A 20,562-nucleotide genomic window follows, 5' to 3' on the forward strand; every position below is an offset into this window, starting at 1 on the left:
AGGACAAACAATTAAATTCTATCATTTGAAAATCTTTGTGTCATAATTCCCCCTCTTCAACCAGACCAGCTGTGTGTCACCTACCCCATCCGTCACAGTATAAAGGGTCCAGCTTCTGCATCCAGTCTCTGCTATACCGTCTGCATCCCAAATGTGGTAATCAGACCAAAACTTTGCTTCTTATAGAAATTTACTAACTACTGTTTCCTTGTCTTCAGTGAATCCTGGCTGGCTGAAGGTAGTCTCACTTCCACTGACTACCTGTTCCCACACCTGGACCCCTTTTCCAAAACCTACAATGGAAACCAATCCTGTGCCTCCTTCCTGCCCGTCTGCTGACCCACCAATGGTAATCATCTCTGGAAACAAACCAGTGCCCTCACCTCCTCCTTCAGGATGCTTCTTCTCTCGTTCCCAGCATGCTGCCAAAATATCATAGTGGGAAATCTTGGACCACTTGAATACCCTCTGTCTCCTCTCTTCTCAGTGGATTCCTGCTCCCCAGACTTGGAAAGAACCCCCCAGTTTCCCCCGTGCTTGCCCCATTGTCCGTTATATTCCCTCGGGTAAAATAAGGTCTGTAAACCTTAACTCGCATCTTCATTGGTTCTGATTCTGGGCTCAAAGTAACAATTGGCCAAGTTGCCTTGACAATTACAAAGAACACTGTTACAAAAAATGATTTTATGCTTATGGAAAAGGATTAAAGCTACTGAAAAAATAAAATGAAGTCATAACTTTTTTGAAAGAATTTTCATGTAAAAAGTGTGAATTTTGAAAAACAAAAGTTTTTTGTTTGCCCCCCCTCCCCCTGAGTCCCTACATGTAGCTACCATACACACATGCACACACAGGGGTCTGTACATATTTCAATGTGCAAAACTCAGTCTCAATACCTGCTGCTATTAACATCCATCCACTGCACCATGGTACAAGCAGTTTTTTCTGCTACTAGGCACCTAAAATGTTAACTGTATTATTGTATCACACACACACACACACACACACGCGCGCGTTTTCCTTTCTGAAATAAATGGGAACATTTATTACAACAGAATTCTAACCATTCGCAACAGGTCATTTCACACCGACCGATACTTGCTCAATCTGAGCAAACATGCCACGCTCCAGAGGGTGCTCAGCAGAGGAAGAAGAAATGTTTATTATTATTATTATTATTATTATTATTATTATTATTATTGTGCACAACTGTCGATGCCGTATCTTATGACATGGAGATGATGTTTTCTTCTGAGGAACCTGCAGCGTGACTTTCTCCTGTTCATCATGAGATGTTTGTTCACCCGAAGTTTCGGTGGAAAAACCGAATTTGTCCAGACAATTGTTAACACATAGCTCGCCTGTGATTAGTGGACGTGGCTTTTCTTCCGTTTTTATTTACGCCTTCACCGTTAGAGTGGGTAACAATGGGTATAAAGTCAGCAAACACGTTTTTCAAACAAGAAAACAGGCAAGACTGGAATTAGAGGTGAAAATGTCTCCTTGAAATTATGACCGGTTTCTGCTGAAGCTCATGAATATGCAGCGCAGTGCGCCGCGCTCTCTCTCTCTCTCTGTTTAAAGTCACTGCAGCTCACTCAGCTGCCTATCCTCTCACTCTTTCTTGTCAGTATGACAGCAACCATTTATATAACACAATAGTTATTTAATTACACTTTGGATCTCATGTTTAAGTGAATCTACAGCCTGTACTGGTCGTCAAACTTCATAGGAAAAATAACAATGACAGATTGGGTATGTTTGCCTTGTGATTTGGTGCTACATAAATGAGCCTGAGTTGATTTTATATACACGCGTGTACCCGCTTTTAATAAAAAATATTAATGTAATTACAAAGCCCAGTACAAATGACTCATGCCAGTCCAAAAGCAGAATCCAGGCGCCGACTGGAACACGTGTTTGTGACCAAAACAGCACAGGGGGGGGGGCCTCATGACTGCCGCACGTCAGACCCTCTCTGCTTTCATCAGTCAGCTTTCTGTCCCTCCAACACAAGAACTCCCACTCTGTCTCTGCTTCCCAGTACAGAAACGACTCAATGTGGGACTACACTCAGTAGACAGGATCCAGTAGGTAAAAGGTAGTCAAAAATACCATTTCAGGAGTTCCAAGCTTTCACAAGCTAGTAACTGTACTTCTTTTAATACCATCAGTACCTCAAATATACATTAGAGAGGTGTAATATTATATTAGAGAGGCAAGCACCGATCACAGAACAGACCTGCGATACACAGGCCCACAGAGCTGAAAGAGGGGAGTTGTTCAATGTGAATTTTACAGATAAGTCAAGCAGCTCTGGAGTAATGACTTTTCACCAGTGTGTGTGTGTGTGTGTGTGTGTGTGTGTGTGTTTGAAGAATAAGAATAACTTTATTGATCTCAAAGGGAAATTCTTATGTCTGACATAGCTCATCTTCTTCTTGTATGAGAACTGAAAATCCTGATGGCTGTGGGTAGAAATGATTTTCTGTATCTCTCTATTTTACAACAGAGAAGAGTCTTCCAGTACTGATATTTTTTATTTGTTCCATAAAGATGTTCTAAAGTGGGTAATCAGAGTTGTTCAGGATGACTTCTAATGTCTTTAGTGTGCATTTTTGCACCACCTCTCCCAGTGTGTATGTCTTTACGGACCTGCTTTGTGCACTGGTGTGCAGTCATGCTGGAACAGGAAGTGGCCATCCCCAAACTGTTCCCACAAAGTTGGGAACATGAAATTGTCCCAGATGTCTTGGTATGCTGATGCATTAAGAGTTCCTTTAACTGGAACTAAGGGGTCAAGCCCAGCTCCTGAAAAACACTGTTCTTGAGCTAATCTGAAGGCCACATGAAGCTTGGAGGTCTGTAGCGATTGACACTGCAGAAAGTTGGCGACCTCTGTGCACTATGACCCTCAGCATCTGCTGACCTCACTCTGTGATTTTATGTGGCCTACCACGTCATAGCTGAATTGCTGTTGTTCCCAATTGTAGCCTTGTGAAACTGACATTAATGAGGAAATGGGCTGGATATTTACCACTCAGTATTACTCAGCCATAACTTTATTCATAGGACCAGAAAATCCTTTGAAATAGCTATCATTAATTCCTTCCTGTTGCACAGAGACTATAGTCAGACATGTCAGAAGCATTTTTTGTTAATCTTTCTTTAAAGAGAGCAGGAATGTCAGACAGATTTAGACAACTTGTATCTCATTTGTTCAATTTAAATGCTGCATTTGTTTGCATAATGAGTCAAAAACTGCTGAAATTAGAAGTCCCCTTCACTGTGCAATTAATATTACAGTCTGACAATAAAAAGAGAACAGCAAGAAAGCCATCAGCACCTTTTACGTTAGGACTACAAACTAGGCTTAATGCAAGAGAACCACGCATGCGTGAGGATCGACATCCATGCCTGCAGACCGGATGTTGCAAGAAAATTTTGAGCAGAGTGAATCATCTTTTAGTACATCCAATCTGTGTTTTATCGTAAAAGCGTTTGGTGCTATGGTTAAAGGACAGGACCCTGGTTAAAGTTTAACCGAAGAGGTCAGTTTAAGTTATATGGTCTCCTTGAGCCGGCAGCATCTCAGCAGCAGGAGGAAGAGGAAGAAGAGGATGGAGGTGAGCGAAATATCTTTGCTAGTATCTTTGAGTTAGCTTGACTGTTTCACCGTGAGGAGGTGAAAGCATTGCGCTCCTGTCACAGCGAGTATAGCTACTGGTTAGGCTCTCGGTGATACCTGTAACCCAAACGTGACTGTCCCATTAAAATTACACGCTTCACATTTTGAATTGATCAAAACCGCCATATTTAATATCGTGTGAGCTAGCTAACAGAGGAGAGGAAAAAGGAAGAAGCTCGAGGCGTTCAACTGTCCGTGCGTCCGAGAGTTGACTGAAGAGGAACACTGATGAATCCGCTTTATGGAGTCAGACCACGAAATAACAGGAATAAACTTTGTTCATATTCTAAAGCTAAAAGTAAACCATTCTCTCTCTCTCTCTGTGTACATAGACTATTCCACACCATAAAAAAAAGAATAAACTAAAGTAAAAACTATTTTAACATCAGGGAAAAACATTAACATAGAGATATTACCTATTTGCATATCATTATATTAAAACGATTTCGAATATATAAAAGTACGCTAACTTTTCTTATAGAATACGTTTTCCTACTGAGCATAATACGGTTGCATGCTATTATTAGTATTACAAGGGTTTCATTTAATATATGTAGGCATAGACAGAGATGGATTTTACATATCTGTGTTGGTGTCCGACTTTCTGGCGGGACTTTGAAGGCGGCATCTTTAACTAAAATCAGACTGAATGAACTAGACAAGCTGCGCGTTTCCTGTTAAAAAATGAGCATGTTATACATGCATGGCTTTGGTTCCCCCGACTGCCAAACATAAAAACATGTGGCTGAAAGAATTTTGAGAGAGGGTTGCCTATAGCTGTTAAATATTCTTCTCTATGCTTTTATACAGCAAACTTTCCCCAGCAGGAGATCAAACTTAATGCAAGCCCTCACATAAGCTGGTCAAAGACCAAACATTTGCTCCAAAGTAGCAGCCTTGCAAACCAAACTGAAATCTCTTTATCAGCACAGAAAAGGGCTGCCTTATTATTATCAGTCACCTGTAGAACTTCTGTCTTGTCTTGTCTCGTCCTCTCATGCTCCAAAGGTTTAAGGAATGAGGATATCCCAGTGAGTGGAATGAAAAAGTGAGAGAGATAAACTACACGCAACATAGATTCAACATCAGCTCTCCAGCCTCTGCTATGGAGCAAGAAGAAACTGCAGTAGTAATAGCAGCAGCAGCTCGGAAGGGTGAAGACTCACAGCTGATCTACAGGATCCAGCGTCCTGTCTACAATGAAACTGTGATCCGGACGCAGCTTCTTAACCGCAAAGAAAACACCACCACGGTTTGTCAGAAGCTGGCACAAAAGTTCCAGTAAGTTGAGAGCAAGAAATCTTTCACTGAACTTTTCCTGTTAATGTGATGTTGAAAAAAAAAAAAATCACTGAGTCTGTACATATATTCACACACAAGTCAAGAAGGAAAGATTCCTAAAGAGAGCTGAGGGGGTTCAGGCCTGTGCAGAGCAGCAGTGGGGACAGAGCATCTCCTTGGTAAATCCTGCACCTTAAGGTGACTCATGCAGTTGGTTTGAAGTTGGGCCCTAGTGTTGTTCTCCACATCCCTATTGAATTCCTGATGAAGGCTCTAGGGGTCCTGTTGATCTTGTGCAGTTCCAGGTATTCCAGGATTCATGTGTGTGGCATTGAGTCATGGGCTTTCTTGTAGTCAATCCAGGCAGTGCACAGGTTGGTCAGCCTTGAGTGACTGCTCCATCTAACCAGTTGCTGGTGTTTCTACTGATTCCTTTCTCATAAATTGATCCATGTGCCTGTTCATCGCTATGATACCACAGCAATCCTTGAGATGCAAGAGGGAAAAGGCAAAGGAACTGGTTTATTACAGTTTTATTACAGTTTAAAGTTGTGAAACAAAGCCGGGAGATTACATGGCTGTGGACAGCTGATGCTTGGAGTGGCAGCAGGTAGCTTGGAATTTGGGACTGAGTCTGAGCTGGAAGCAGAGCAAGGACAGGTAGGAGTGGTTACTGAGTGGAGCTGATGAGGTCTTTAAACAAAAGCAGACCTGTCCGTGGGAACTGTACACGGAGAAAAAGGAGTGTAAAGAACAGAATCCCCCTCCCCTCCTGTTACTATGCACAAAATGTAGGGTGAAGTAGAGTAGTGGCAGGCTCTGAGGGTGTGACAAACTAAAGCTTTTAGCTCAGTGTCTTGGGTGTGAACTCACACACTAACTGATAAAGTTCAAGAGTGGAGTGTTATTTTATTTGAGGTGTGTTTTTGTTTGTTTTTGAGGTTTTTGCACAGAGGGAAGTGAAAGGTGTTCAAACATTTCTAATTTCTTCACCAGTTCAATACTAAACTTACTGTTTTCCATGTTTTCATAATGTAAAACATGGTTTCTGTCGCTCTTTAAAACCGTTACATTGTAGCAGAATTAGAGTTTAAAAAAAAGAAAATCTTTTGACGTGTTGGTGATTAAATCTGTAAAGGGCAGTGAGAGCAGAATAAATATTGTCCCATCACTGATCTTCTGTGGTGTGGTGTGTGCTGTTACCTTGAAAATCTAAGCAAGGAGGAGAAGCATGAATCATATCAAACTTCAGCTAACCATGAGGGGCCCTCTCCAGTCCTGGACTTACAGCCAACAACATGAAACCTGACTCCAGAAAAACCTTCTGTGGTCAAAATAATATTTTGTGTGATGGTTTTGAAAAAAAATCGAATTATTATTGAATATCCATTTCACAGGTGTTCGTCAAAGAAGGCCAAGGCAGTAGCTCTGAGTTTCTTACCTATTCTAACATGGCTGCCATCCTACCCAGTCAAAAAGTACCTCTTTGCAGATGTGGTTTCAGGTCTCAGCACGGGAGTTGTACAGCTTCCGCAAGGTCAGTAAACTGTAGTTCCTGTAATACAACTATGTTATACAGTGATTGTGAGCTGCACTGGTTAACTGAAACAGCGTCACACTGTGATAGTGTGAAGGGCCAGCTGCCAGCTCCCGAGGAACAGTTTTCTGCTTCCCACTGACTTTGTTTTAGTATCGCTGTCACTTTGACACCGTGATGCAATCACTTAAGGTCTAGGAGTGTTTATTCAAAAAAATAAAGTTTGCTTTCCTTCTCCACAGGACTAGCGTATGCTTTGCTGGCTGCTGTGCCTCCAGTTTATGGTCTGTACTCCTCCTTCTACCCAGTCCTGCTGTACACCTTCTTTGGCACGTCCAGACACGTATCAATAGGTGAGATGACGCTGCAAAATTTAAAGATTCTGTTTGCTTCGATCGTGTGTTCCTGTGCAACCTGTTCTACCAGGTGAATCCACATGACAAAAAAAAACCAAACTAAAGATTTACGATTTTGCAAGTCATCGTTCCATAAGCTCCACCCCCTTGTTTACAGTTAATACTCTGACATAATAATAGGTCTTATAATAGGTAGTGTTTTCAGACAACCAACTGCAGGTTCTCTTTTCTGCCTGTTTTTTTTTTTGTCTGAAATGATGATATCATATCATTATAGTTGGTCATGTAATTCAACTATTTGTATTATTGTAGGGTCTTTACCCACAATACAACGCGTCTTGAGGTGACTGTTTGTTGTGATTTGGCACTAAATAAAATTGAATTGAATTGAACTAAAGTTAGAGCTACAAGTTGTTTGAAAACAACTTGAAAGCACAAAAAAAAAAAGCAAAACAACAAAACAAAAAACAAGTAAGAATGTCATAAAGGGGCCCTTACTAAAAGGTAAAACTAACATAAAGTGTAAAGTAACTGTAACCCTAACCCAGCCGTGAAGCACCACCAGAATCATCTGTGATAACCCCAACCCTATGCAATCCAAACAGGGTTAAAGTTACCACCAGTAATGACTTAAACCTCAGAAGATTGGGGAAAAAAGTTGAAAAAATAGCTTCCAGGTATAAAAATTGAAGCTAGTGTTTGTTTTTTATGCCTAGTAGGGGGGCAGACTCCTCTGATAGCAAGAAAGAGGTCTGATTTTTGTTGCTGTCTATGAGAAAAACAAAACACAAACACAAAGAACACAACTGAGCTCTTGATTTGTGACTTGAGTAAACACTTAACTGGTGAGCTTATGGTCTTGATTGTCAGTTTCAAGTCATCTTGTCTCAAAACACCAAGATGGTGACAGTCAAAACCTATTTTGCTCTCTTATTACTTAATCTTTTTTTTTTTTTTTTTTTTTTAAAGCCTGTCATGTCTGGTAGATCTTGCAAGCAGAACTGTGATCTGAATGCGTTGTTGTGCCAAACATATTTGCTATTTCAAGATGAGCTCTATAGGTTCTCAATAGGCTCTTCTTGTTGTTGTTTTAACCCTTTATTTTATTTATCTGAGTTATTTTTCCACATACTATGTAACAGCCAGAGCTGACAGGCTGAAGAAGAGGAAAATAAAGAGAAGAAAAAGGGAGAGAGAAAGTGAGCAAAAAAAAAAAAAAAAAAAAAAAAAAAAAAAAAAAAAAAAAAAAAAGGGGAAAGAGCACAAGTCTATTAATCAGATAGTTCATCACTTTAACATATAAAAAAATACTATCAATACTTGCAAAAATAAATTTGTGTGTGAAAAACAAAACTAACAAAGCATGTTACGCACACCAACAATTTTGTTGAGTTGTGATTGAGTGGGCGTTTGTGTCTGTGTCATGTTTGTGTCTGTGTCATGGAACGTACTTACCAATGAGGGCAAAACGCTGCAGCTCCACCCATCAGAAGCCAGAGGCAGGTACGGAAAGCCCCCAGAACCCCAGGCCACCAGCAGCCCACCAAGGGCCAGGAAGACCCCCGGCCACTCAGTCCAAAGACAACCGCACACCTACCCCAGCAGACGGGAGAGGGTGGTCTCAGACGGAGCCCCCCCAGTCGAGGAGCGAGGGCTCCAGGGAACCCAAGGCGATGAGAAGCCAGCCCCCCCCCAGCGGCCAGCCCCCTGCACTGGCCGGCGGCAGGGCTCCCGGGCCCACGGCACCCAAGGACCGCCCGACCCTCCACAGAGCCCCCCCCCACGCCGAAGAAGCCAACGCAGCCCCGCACCGCACCCCCAAGGGGGGCAGGCCAGTACCCACGCCAGAACACCCAGCCCCACCCAGGAACCCCGAGGCACCCCCATCCCAGGGGGGTAGGGGGGAGGAGGCAACCAGCAAGGAGTGGCCAGGAGGCAAGGCACAAGGCCCAGACCCAGGTCCAGCCATACATACAAACACACCCAGACACCCGTGTACACATTTATACACAGATACTCATACATGCCCATACATACTTACCCACACACAGATATGCCATACATACACATTCACTCACCCACCCATACTCACGGAGACGGTGACAAATACACAAAGACACACATTCATCCATAGCTACCCACCCTCTGAAGGCGGGGCAAGTGGAAACCACCCCAGGGCCAACAGCGACCCCAGGACGCCACCAGCCCGGTCCCCAAGGAACCACCCGACCCCTACCCCGGGCGAGACGCAAGAAATCGGGGTGTAAGATGACCCATCCACCCCTCCTCCTCCCCAACTTGTAGGTCTATGTGTTAATGTTTGTGAGTGAATGAGGTGTATAGGGTGCAGTTAAAATTGAGGGGACAGTTATGCCACAAGCGCCAACTGTTGGTCGTCAGCGCTTGCCCACACTGCCCCCCCAAAACCCTCCATGTCTAAAGTGCAAATAAAATTTGGAGACAGACAGTGACGAGGATCCGAGTGGGGCCACCTCAGCGGCCCATCTCATCAACCTCTGAGTAACATGCCTGCCCCAAAGGTCCTATGTGTATCAGGGTGTAAGTGTGTATGTGTTGTGAGTTATAATGACTAAAGTGCAATTAAAACGGAGAGGCAAGTGGTGGTGCAGCTCTCCACGTGGCCTCTCCATCCTACATCTGTGAGTGATGTGTATTCTGTGTGTGTGTGTGTGTGTGTTTGTGTATGGGGAGGGGGAGGGGGGGGGGGGGCATATGACCAGGAAAAATCCTGGAAGAAGAGAGCCAGCTGGCCGCTGGCTCAATAGGCACCCCGACCTCCCACACCCCAGCACAGGGCAGGGGGAGGTGAGCCCGGGGCCGCGGTGACAGCATCCCGGAGCACTGCAGCACCCGAGGTTGGCGCCCTCGCCCCCACCGCAGAGGGCGGCCCGCTCCTCCTAGATGCCCATTCACTCAACAATAGACACAAACAGGCGACAGGACATACTGGCCTGGGCATGGAAATGCAGTGCCCAGTCCCCCCCAACCACCCCACCGCGGCCCCATCCCCCACCCCACCCCCCTGCAATGCAGGCACCCCAGGGCCCCAAAAGCGTAGACCGGACATCCCGACGTCAGGCCAACCCACCCCACCCGGCGGCGCGGCCGGGACAGCAGAGGCCCCCCCCGCGCCAGGGGGGGCCCACCGGGAGCCGGCGCGGCCCCAGTGCCGGGGCCCCAGACCCCAGCCCCCAAGCCATACAGGGAAGACCAGCCAACCGACCGAGGGCCGGTTACTTATTATTTAATCTTATTATTAGCTGGGTGCTTCAAGCATGAGAATCCAGTTTTTTAACGGTTCAGCTTTTTTTGGTGATTGGGATTCTTTCTTGCTTTTTTTTCTGTGACATCATGAGGTTGTCTTGTGGTGATTCAATCCCATGTTAGTGCTTCTTAATCCGCGTTAATGGTGGAGGTCGTCACATCAAAGTCTTGGGCGACCAACAGGCTTTTCACACAGCCAAGTTTCTCTCTGCAGTCAGTGCCCACACACATTTTTCTTCTTGGCTGTCAGGTACACTATGGTCAGATCAGTTACACACTGATCAGATTACGAGATGAAAGACGGGGAGGAAATGTTTGCATTCATTTGTAACAACTGTGTGCTTAGCCTTCATGAGACAAGCACAATTGTGAAATTTCTGTGACCTCACCCTGCAGCAGCTTCCTATCCTTGAAACGGGTCCAAGTCTCAAATGCCAGCAGTAACCTACGAGTCCACCTGACAGAATGGTCCAATAAACCACCTCAAACTCTTGAAACAAAAGAGGCGAGTACACAGTGAGTGGACAACAGGAAGTGTTCCTGTAAAATTCCCTCTGATTGCTACATGGTGTGGAAATAATACATCACATTATGGCAGACGGTAAAAGGCAATATTTGGATAGACTTTTCACTTGATGGGCTTGATGGGCTTGAGGACATCATGATGCTGTACAGCACTAAGCCTGAATGTAGCAGGGGCTGAGGTGAAGTACTTCAGTGATTCAGATGTAATGATGTTTGGTTAGTGTAAAGGACACTGATAAGTGACAGTCATTACAGGGAGAGGTTTTTGGCCATCTCCCAAAGGAAAATGACCAGGACTGCACTAAAAATTTTTCAGACCATTTTTTTAAACCATTCTTTCATTTACACTGACTCAGAAAACATTTTTTTTTTATCAAATGTCCAGAAATGATAGGAAAATGCACAGGCCTCTGTTAAGCAAGGCGACACAGATCCACTTGTTCCTCCCCAAAGACCCATTTTAAACCAGGAAAACCCCTGAAAAAAGACTGAGCGTCAGGTGGGATGTTTTAGTGCAACACTTGATGCCTTTTATATATGTTTATGCTGCTGAAATAAATCATCTCAGTCTATCTATCTATTCCATTATGATGTGTGATAGGTTTGACATTGTTTAAAAAGGCAAGTTGCCAAGCAGTACTGATGAAGTAGTATTCATCTGGGTGAAGTACATGAGCAAAAACAAATAATGCGAACACCTTTTAACAGACTAGATAAGTACTGTGACTCATTTCTAAGCAGGCTTAAGTGTGTTCACAGTGATAATCAGCATGCACTCAGAATTTCTGTAAATTAAAATGATTATTATTTATTTTTTTTTGATGAATGTTGTGGAAGTTTTTCTGAAATTTGAGCGTGATGGAACTCTACTTTTAAATGTATGACTTCCATCATTTGGCATTTTAGTTTCAGGAAACAGATTTTCCTGGTGTTCTACCATAAATCCTCATTTTGTCTTGTTTGTTGAGTTTGATCCTGGTCTAAATTACTGGTTGCCTTCAGTGCTGCCGCTGGCTTTTTCCTTTTGCTTTAGAGTCTGTGCCGAGAACAGCGTGATGAACTCAAACTGGCAGACCTCCCTGCCTTTAACTATCTAAAGACTGATGTAGGCAGCATGACTGTGACATTTAATTAAACCCAACCTCAGTCGTCTGGCTACTTTCTTTTCTGCAACACTGTTTGAGTTGTCTCAAATGTCAGTTTGAGTCTATCTAAACATGCGTACAATAAACCAAACCTGCTCAACCCTTTAAATCCAAAGAGCTGATCTGAAAAGATTGTAAATCTCCTCTGGCCGAAATCTGGCCTGACAGCAGGTTGCTGTGGAAATGATGTTCCCTCAACTTGTGACAGAGTGAGAGAGAAAACTTGGGGTGCTTTTCAAGTGTTAGGCAAGATGGCCTTTTCTCTCACAGGGTTAGTGCACACAACAGGGTGCAGCCACAAGTCCTTATGCAGCTTGTTATCCTTCACACTGTAATACTGTTCAGAACCAAACCTGTTACAGTGTTCTGTATGTGTTGATTACCTGCAGGCACCTTTGCTGTTATAAGTCTGATGATTGGTGGTGTTGCTGTGAGGGAGGCCCCAGACAACGACTTTCTCTCTGCCAATGCATCCAACATGTCCGAGGCCATAGATGTGAGGGGTCGTGATGCCAAGAGGATTGAGGTGGCTGTGATGGTCACAACCCTGGTGGGAATCATCCAGGTCAGCCTCAAAACAGTCACCACACCTACAGAGCAGCTGTGGCTAATAGGCCAGAGGAAAGTGATACAGAGCACTCAAAAATCACTCTTTTCTGAAGCAGCAGCATGTCTGAATCCCTGCTGATGTATCGGCTTGATTTGATTGTTTTTATATGAAACTTAGTTCTTAGCTCCTTCTTCTTTCTTTCTTTTTTTTCCCTAAAACTTTTTTCACATTCCTTTCAGATTGTTTTAGGTCTTCTCAGGTTTGGCTTTGTAGCAATCTACCTCACTGAGCCCCTGGTGCGGGGCTTCACTACAGCAGCATCCATGCACGTCGTCATTTCCCAACTTAAGTACTTGCTGGGGGTGGAAACACAGCGTTTTTCTGGGCCTCTCTCCGCCATTTATGTGAGTTTGAAGTGTTTTGAGAAGGCTTCCTCTTTGGGGAGAGCCGAGTCTTTCCCAGTGATTCTGATGTACAGTTTGTGTGGTAAATACTGCAAATGAATCACTAACACTGTTATGTCTCTGTCACTACAGAGTGTCAAAGCAGCCCTCAGCAAAATCCGCAGCACCAATGTCCCCACCCTCCTGCTGGGCCTCGCTTGTCTCGTTTTTCTCTATGTCATCAAAGTCCTCAACGAACGCTTCAAGAAGAAACTGCCCATTCCCATTCCCGGAGAGATTATAATAGTTATTGTGTCTACTGGCGTCTCCTATGGTTTGTCCTTATCAAAGGATTACAATGTGCACATTGTCGGAACCATACCAACAGGGTAGGCTGTTACACTTGGCTGGATCTTACAGATTATATGAAAAGCACAAACTGGGATAGAGTTATAAAAGTGTTTTCTGATCCATTACAGGCTTCTCCTTCCTACTGCCCCAAACTTCTTTCTGCTGCCCAAATTGCTCACAGACTCTTTTGCTATAGCAATTGTTGGATTCTCAATGGACATCTCATTGGCAAAGATCTTTGCCCTGAAATATGGCTACAGTGTGGATGGCAACCAGGTGAGTGCGGACGTAATGAGCTGATGATGAGGTCAGGACCTGGCACTATAAATGACGTGTTTTGTGTGATTCTGCATCAGTTCTAGATGCCTGCCACAAGTCTCAATAAATTTGTTTTTAATACTGCACATTGATCTTGAAAATCCTTTTTGGCACTGCTGCTCACAAAAAAGGTTAATTGTTTAATTGTTGTGTTGTTGTTCAGACTCAATATGTGGTTAAAGCTAAACACTTTGGAACCTATTGATTTCTATTTCAGTCACACTCGCGTACAAAACAGGACCTGACTGAATCAATAACAAAATGCACATTTCAGCACACTGAGCCGCTCAGTGTGCAGGCTGGAAAAGTAAGCCTACTCGAATTCCGGTGACCTGGAGAATTTCTCTTAGCAGCAGCCGCCAACGTGTGTTTATGAGACTTTCACAATGATTTGGGGAGCAGTCTATATTTTCACACTCCTTTTTTTTAATTCAAGAAAATAATTAGAGTGTCTGATTCGGTATAAAAAACAATCTGTGGAAAGTCACTGTAACTTCAGTTAACACGACTGATGTGAGGTAGTGAAACCTCAGTGGGGTTCGGGTTGGTTTGCTCTTGGTTCCTCTATTGACAGTCTGATTTTTGAGGTCATCTCCTGGAGTTATTTTGCCAAACAGACTGTATAATAGTTTGACTGTCATTTTATCAAACTCATTTCACATGTTCCTAATTTCAGGAGCTCATTGCCCTCGGTCTGTGCAACTTCATCGGCTCTTTCTTCCAAACATTCTCCGTCACTTCCTCCATGTCAAGAAGCCTGGTACAGGAAAGCACAGGAGGAAAAACACAGGTGACACACAGTATTTCCACTACAGGAAGGATTACACTATCTAAACTGGTGCTGTAAAACTTGCTAAAGTGAGAGAAGTGTGCTGATGGAGGTCTTGCTCTTTCTGTGTGCTTTAGATTGCAGGGCTCCTGGCGTCTCTCCTGGTGCTGGTGGTGGTGGTGGCCATCGGTTTTGTCTTCGAGCCCCTCCCTCAGGTGGGTAAAGTTGCAGAGTTTGAGCTTCCAGCTTCCTGTCTGGTATCTTAGTGTCACATGTGGACACACTTCTTTTTCTCCTCAGTTTTTTGCTCTCATGTTGGGTTCTGTTTTCCAGACTGCACTGGCTGCCATCATCATGGTCAACCTGATTGGGATGTTCAAGCAGTTCAGAGACATTCCTGCTCTGTGGAGGACCAGCAAGATCGAACTGGTCAGTCTGTAAAACCAGACTTAAAGTCTACTGTTGTTCTAGAGGGGAAGGAAGACCACACTATTAGTCTGCTAGCAACACATGCTACGCTAGAGCATGTGTGTATGTGCCAGTGAATTTAACAGGCAGTTTTATTCAGGTTTAGCTCAGCGTGTTGAAGAAAAAGTCAAGGTGTTGTTCTGTCCTTTGTGTCGGCGGTGACTGTTCCACAAAAACGTTGGCCAGAACTGGGGAATGTTCAAATTCATGCCATACATGCATCTGCTAAAACTTTTAAACGTCTTCAAACCTGAGCGACCTTGACCTAAAATCTTGTGACCTCAAGAACGATGTGATCGAGGATGTTCAAATTCACAAGTTTTCAAAGTTCAAACTATGGTGACCTCTGAAAATCTTGAACACTATAACTGAAATCCTCCACTAGGGTGTTCAATTTCACCTATTGTCTTCACTATACACCCCCCCCCCCCCTCCCAAACACAAAGTGGACACAGCTCAACATTAGTCACTTTGTTTTCGGTTAAATTCAAGTTTGATTCCTTTAGCGTCTGCAGACAGCTGTGTGTTATTGGATCTGCATGTGATTTTCGGGGCAGGAGTGCAAAAGATAAGATGAATGAGAATCCTCTGAATACTTTTGCATATGTAGTTTTGCAAAACACTTCCTCTTGAAAGAACAGTCTCATATTACTTTCCTTTTCTTTCTCAGGCCATTTGGTTGGCTGCCTTTGTAGCTTCTGTGCTGCTGGGACTGGATTATGGCCTGCTGGTATCCATCGCATTCGCCATACTAACAGTCATATACAGGACACAGAGGTACAGCTAATAGGCAGCTGGAATATGTGTTTTTAATTTTCTCATCACATAATTATCGAGCTTTTTGTTTTGTTTTTTACATAAACTTAATGCCTCCAATCAGAATACTCTGTGAGTTAAGAGCAGGTTTGGGTGTGCTCTGAGGTGTTTTCTCCATATCTTTTTCAGCCCTAAAAGTTCCATCATGGGCCATGTTCCCGACACAGGGCTGTACTGCGATGTGGACGAGTATGGAGAGGTAAATGTGTGAGAAGAGAAAATGGCTCAGTCTGAAGCCAGGAGAAATATAAACACTCACCAGGCCTGCTGTTTGTGTTGTGTTCCCAGGCGGCTGAAATCGAGGGGATTAAGATTTTCCACTCCAACTCTTCAATCTACTTTGCTAACAGTGACCTTTATGTGAACACCCTCAAGGAGAAGGTAGTCCTAGCCTGTGTGTGTTTGTGTGCGCTTGCATGTATGTATGTAGAGTATCTATCTATCTAAAAAAAATTTTTAGGGGTAGGACTCGATTAAAAAATTAATCTAATTAATTAGAAGCTTTATAATTAATTGATCAAAATTAATCACATTTTTATCACATTTCAATATTTAACATGAGAAATATTAATTTAACTGGTTGATGAATGAATCAATATACATAAGCTTAAACTTCAAATCAACAAAGGGTGGAAGTGCTCCTGTCATAAGCAAACTCCTTCCTGCATAAAGTGCAAATTACAGCATTTTTGTTTGCATATGTGGAAGTTTCTCGTATTTAAATTTCCCGTCCACCAGCGTAGTCTCTTCCGTCATCTCCATAGCTGTGCTTTGCACTGTCACGGTTGCAGAGTTTGAGCTTCCAGCTTCCTGTTTGGCACGCAGAGCTACGCAGAGGTGAGGACAGGCGACGCTGCTATGAAGGCTAGACCGTCCAGTTTCACAGCCGCTCACTTCCTGCGGGCTGCGAAGGAATTTGTATACCTGGAACTCGTGCACTGAAAACGTTCCACAGTGCAAAGTGCGATTCAAATGCGTTACATTTTTTAATTCGTTATTTTTCCTGTAAATTAAAGTGTTAAAGTCCCACCCCTAATATATATATAAAATATGCAGTTCAATGGCAAAGTATTTGTCTCCAAATAATAACTGTGTTTACTGATGTAAATGTTTATCCAGTATCTAAAGTGGATATTTTGGTTATGTGTAAAAGTAATCCCACCGTTCTTCCTCTCTTAACTTAATGGGTAATTGTGTCAGCTTTACCAACAACAACCGATTACTAGAGATCAGCGCCCGATGCTACTGAGTTTGCGTTTTGAATCCTTCATCTTTGCCCACCTCTGAATTATTTCAAGGTAAACTTAATTCTGTCCATTTAAATTTGTAACCGATGTATCCACTGTGTCTTCACAGACGGGGATAAACCCCGAAGACTTACAAACTGCCCGGAAAGCCCAAAAAAAACAAAAGGGGAAGACAAACAGCAACCAGTCCTCTCCACTGAAAATCTGCGCCAAGGTGAGTTTTGATTTTCAATTGTTTGGGCCATTTTATTCATGGTTAGTGGTTAAATGAAGTCATTTATTAGCATACAAACTACTGAGGATCATTTTGAGTTGCTGCATTTTCAGTTCTCTCACAAATCACAGCCTCTGCCGACCAACTCGCCCGTATAAAACAATCATAAAATGGCTCCCAAATTTTGCCTGAAACGCGTAGTGTCTTTATAATGTGACCATGTTCACATAATACACTGTGGATGTTAAAAATTAATATTTTGCATTTAGGAAGCTGCTGAAACTCATGATTAAATCATTTTTCCAATATGAATTGTACGTTTCACCTGGTAAGCTTTTGTTTGAGACCAGTTCCTTGGCTGCCTCTCAGTGACACACCTCTCCCTCCTGTGGTTTAGTTGCTATAATCCCCAGTTGTATCACTTGGTGCCTGTTCTAGCTGTCATAGGGCGAGAGGCAGGTCTCCAGCCTGTCACAGGGCTGACAAAAAAGTACTAGTACTAACTTTTATTAAATAAAAATGCTTTCAAATATTAAATCTGGCTTGATTTATGACTGCTACAGAACTTTCACTTTACGTTGGCTCCCAATTCATTTCATAACTATACCGCTTCTTTGATTGCTTCTAGTACAAGGACGAGGCAGTGACTCATGAAGTTTTGCCCCAGGACTACGTGGTGGTGGAGGATCAGAAGAATGGCCAGTTGGGGAACAGACAGGGCGACTCAAACTCAGAAGAGGCAGTCTTCCTCGAGCCTCTCAGCACAGTCCACTCCATCATCCTGGACTGGACGGCTGCAACTTTCATTGACTCAGTGGGAGCTAAAGCCATCAAACAGGTGCCTTCCTTTCCTTTAGTGTTGGGGTATTTTCACCACAGTTGTACTGCACAGGACCAGGAGCCACATGGATGTTTAACTGAATTCAAGTGATTGTTTTATGATTTATTACTCAAAAGCAAAAACTATTATCTGTTTCTGCAGGCCATTAAAGACTATGCCACTGTAGATGTTCGGGTGGTCATAGCGTGCTGCAACAGTAAGTGATCATTAAGACTTTTCTCTGCATTTCTTGGAGCTGTAATTTTATGAGATTTGAAAATGTCTTTAGCAGTGTGCTCTGTTTTAAATGCCGCTAAAAATGCAGGATAGTCTAATTAATGATATAATGATTTTTTTCTGAGTGTCAGCAAATCTCAAAGACTCCTCTACCCTCTTTGTGGCACATAGCTCCAACCCATTTGTTCCGCTGTGGATGTACACTCACTGGCCACTTTAGTATTTACACCGTACTATTACTGGTTTTGGACCCCCGTTTGCCTTCAGAACTGCCTTAATTGTTTATGGCACAGATTCAACAAGGTGCTGGAAGCATTCAACAGAGATTTTGCTCCATATTGAAATGAAAGCAACGCGGTTGCTGCAGATTTGTCAAGTGCACATCCATGATCTGAATCTCTTGTTCCGTCACATAAAATAAAATAAGAAACTTTATTGTCATTGTAGGCACTGGTCTACAACAAGACTGGACATGCTGGTGAACTTAGTGCATACAAACTATCATACTATTAAAGCCAAATAGATATTAAAAAAAAACAAACAAGCAGAAAAAATAGTATGCTTTGTCTGATCATAAAGAGTAACAATACATAACAATAAATAAATGGGTAATAAGTAATATCAACAGTGGCATAGGTAGGCAATGGAACAGATGGATGGAATACAGGTAGATGGGTGTAATGGAGGGTACTACAGGTAGATATTGCACTGGGGGTCACAGAGACGGAGTATGCCAGCACACTATCTAATGGTGTCTCCTCCAGCTGGTTTTCCGACTGTGAAAATCGAAAAGCATGTGAGTAGTGACCTGTTATGATGACAGGCGATGGACATGTCCATGAAACTGAGGCACTCCAAGGCAAGTGTGCTTCCAGCAACAGTTGCCAGTTGTAGTAGTGGAAAGGATGGATGCAAACAGGCGAGAAGCTTTATGACAGAATGCTGTTTGAGATGACAGGAGAACCATCACTTTCACTTTAGTACGTTTTAATATGTTTTTAGATGTGACGAGGCCTTGCATGTCCCGATGGCCCGGTATAAACATACAGTATGTGCTGTTCTATAAAGCTTGTGATTCAGAGGCTAAAGCCACTGCCGAGTCATGCAGGAGATGTCCTGCTGTAATATTTCTTGTTGCATGTTCATGCTCTCATGCTCTGGATGTGATTTGAGATTGAAAATGGAAAGGTGCCATTTGTAATAAAGAATGACAAATAATGTTACTTGATAGGTTTTATAGTTTGCTTTCAGTCCAGTCTCATTGGCTCCCAAGCACTAGGTACTGTTTGCAGGGTGGCAGCCAGCCAGAAGAAGGCCGAACATAAGCTACAGTGGCTTGTTTCACACAGGATCAATAGATCCTGCATAACTGTCCAACATAAAATTATTAAAAAAAAAAGAAACTGTGACTTGTGCAAAGCTGCTTTACTGGAGTCCCAGAATATTGACCAAGAAATGAACAGAAGGGGGCTCTTTAAATAGTGGTCATGAAAAGTTTCCCTTCTCTGCCATGAATATGGAATTGTCGAATAAATGAAATAAACTATTGTGACCATGTTTGATGTAATTAAAAATGTAGAATTCAATGAATTTTAAGATGTCTGTTTCACCCCTGGACTGAAACGGGCTATAATAATATAATCTCACTGCTTATACAAAATAATTTATTAGCCCTGCAGTGAATACTGCCTTCATGAAGGTCTGTTGTGGTTAAAATGCTTGATCAGAGGTATTTTGAACATCCCAAAGTGGGTAGATACAATCTCTGCTTAATGTAAATACTGAGCCTGCTGTGTTTCTCTAACTGAGCTTATCTCTGCTTTGATTTACAAGGAAACCTGCTGGCTGAGCTGGATGACTTGCAGTTCTTCACCAAGGACATGACTACAGACATTGTGTTCCCCACTGTGCATGATGCCGTGCTGCACTGTCTGTACTCAAATTCTCATGCATCTGCTGCTCCAACCAGCAGCACGACCTGAGGGGGTGGCGCCTGTAACCGAGAGCAAATCACAGGAATGTCGTCCCGATTTGGACAACAGATCTTGTAGGAGCTGTGAGATTGTTTTCCAGTTCAAGAGGAAAATTATCCATCACTGATATTGAATAGAGTGTTAGTGGATGCACTCAGAAGAATCTGATAGCCTTGTTAAAGTGCACAAAGCAGTGAGAGAAGTTTTGATCCCATTAAGAATCTGGTTTTGAGCTGATGTTCTTGTAGCCTTATTTCTCTGCATCCTTAGTTTTTCACACTAAGAAAGCAGTGTTGAAGTTGCACTTTAGTCATTTTATAGTTCTCACTGTTGGGTGAAGTACTTTTTAAAGTCAGCAGCTGCAGCTTTGATCTAAATGACAACTTTGGAGGCACTTTTGGAAGCCTTTATTGTGGTGTAAAAGTGATACTGACCTTCTCATCATCATGCTGGTACCAAATGTTACTGTCATTATGGATATTAGTATTATATCTGGAATTACCTTCACAGTCCATTTCCAATGTCATGGTTTCTGTTAGTGTACATTTGTGTAATTGTATTATCATGTGGAGTGACTGTCATAGTTATTATAGATTTGT

The 20,562-nt window shown here is 42.9% G+C and overlaps 1 protein-coding gene across 1 annotated transcript; it reads left to right on the forward strand.

The window, feature by feature from the left end:
* The first annotated feature begins 3,464 nt into the window (after positions 1-3,464).
* slc26a5 (solute carrier family 26 member 5) lies at positions 3,465-19,991 on the forward strand. Its single transcript, XM_030719823.1, has 18 exons — positions 3,465-3,626; positions 4,697-4,969; positions 6,367-6,506; positions 6,749-6,859; positions 12,207-12,382; positions 12,607-12,771; positions 12,904-13,139; positions 13,230-13,377; positions 14,096-14,209; positions 14,326-14,403; positions 14,522-14,617; positions 15,327-15,433; positions 15,602-15,671; positions 15,761-15,853; positions 16,829-16,933; positions 17,562-17,771; positions 17,916-17,970; positions 19,824-19,991. Exons 2-18 carry the CDS (start codon positions 4,794-4,796, stop codon positions 19,970-19,972), a joined length of 2,229 nt encoding a protein of 742 aa, XP_030575683.1. The 5' UTR covers positions 3,465-3,626; positions 4,697-4,793; the 3' UTR covers positions 19,973-19,991.
* Positions 19,992-20,562: the final 571 nt, after the last annotated feature.

The sequence above is a fragment of the Archocentrus centrarchus genome, chromosome 23 (genome assembly GCF_007364275.1).
Source record: "Archocentrus centrarchus isolate MPI-CPG fArcCen1 chromosome 23, fArcCen1, whole genome shotgun sequence".
Classification (NCBI taxonomy): domain Eukaryota; kingdom Metazoa; phylum Chordata; class Actinopteri; order Cichliformes; family Cichlidae; genus Archocentrus; species Archocentrus centrarchus.

Coding starts and splice junctions, on each gene's coding strand:
- slc26a5 (XM_030719823.1), top strand. CDS start 4,794: ATGGAGCAAGAAGAAACTGCAGTAGTAATAGCAGCAGCAGCTCGGAAG. Junction 14,210..14,325: donor GCACAGGAGGAAAAACACAG/GTGACACACAGT, acceptor TGTGTGCTTTAG/ATTGCAGGGCTCCTGGCGTC. Junction 15,434..15,601: donor GTCATATACAGGACACAGAG/GTACAGCTAATA, acceptor TATCTTTTTCAG/CCCTAAAAGTTCCATCATGG.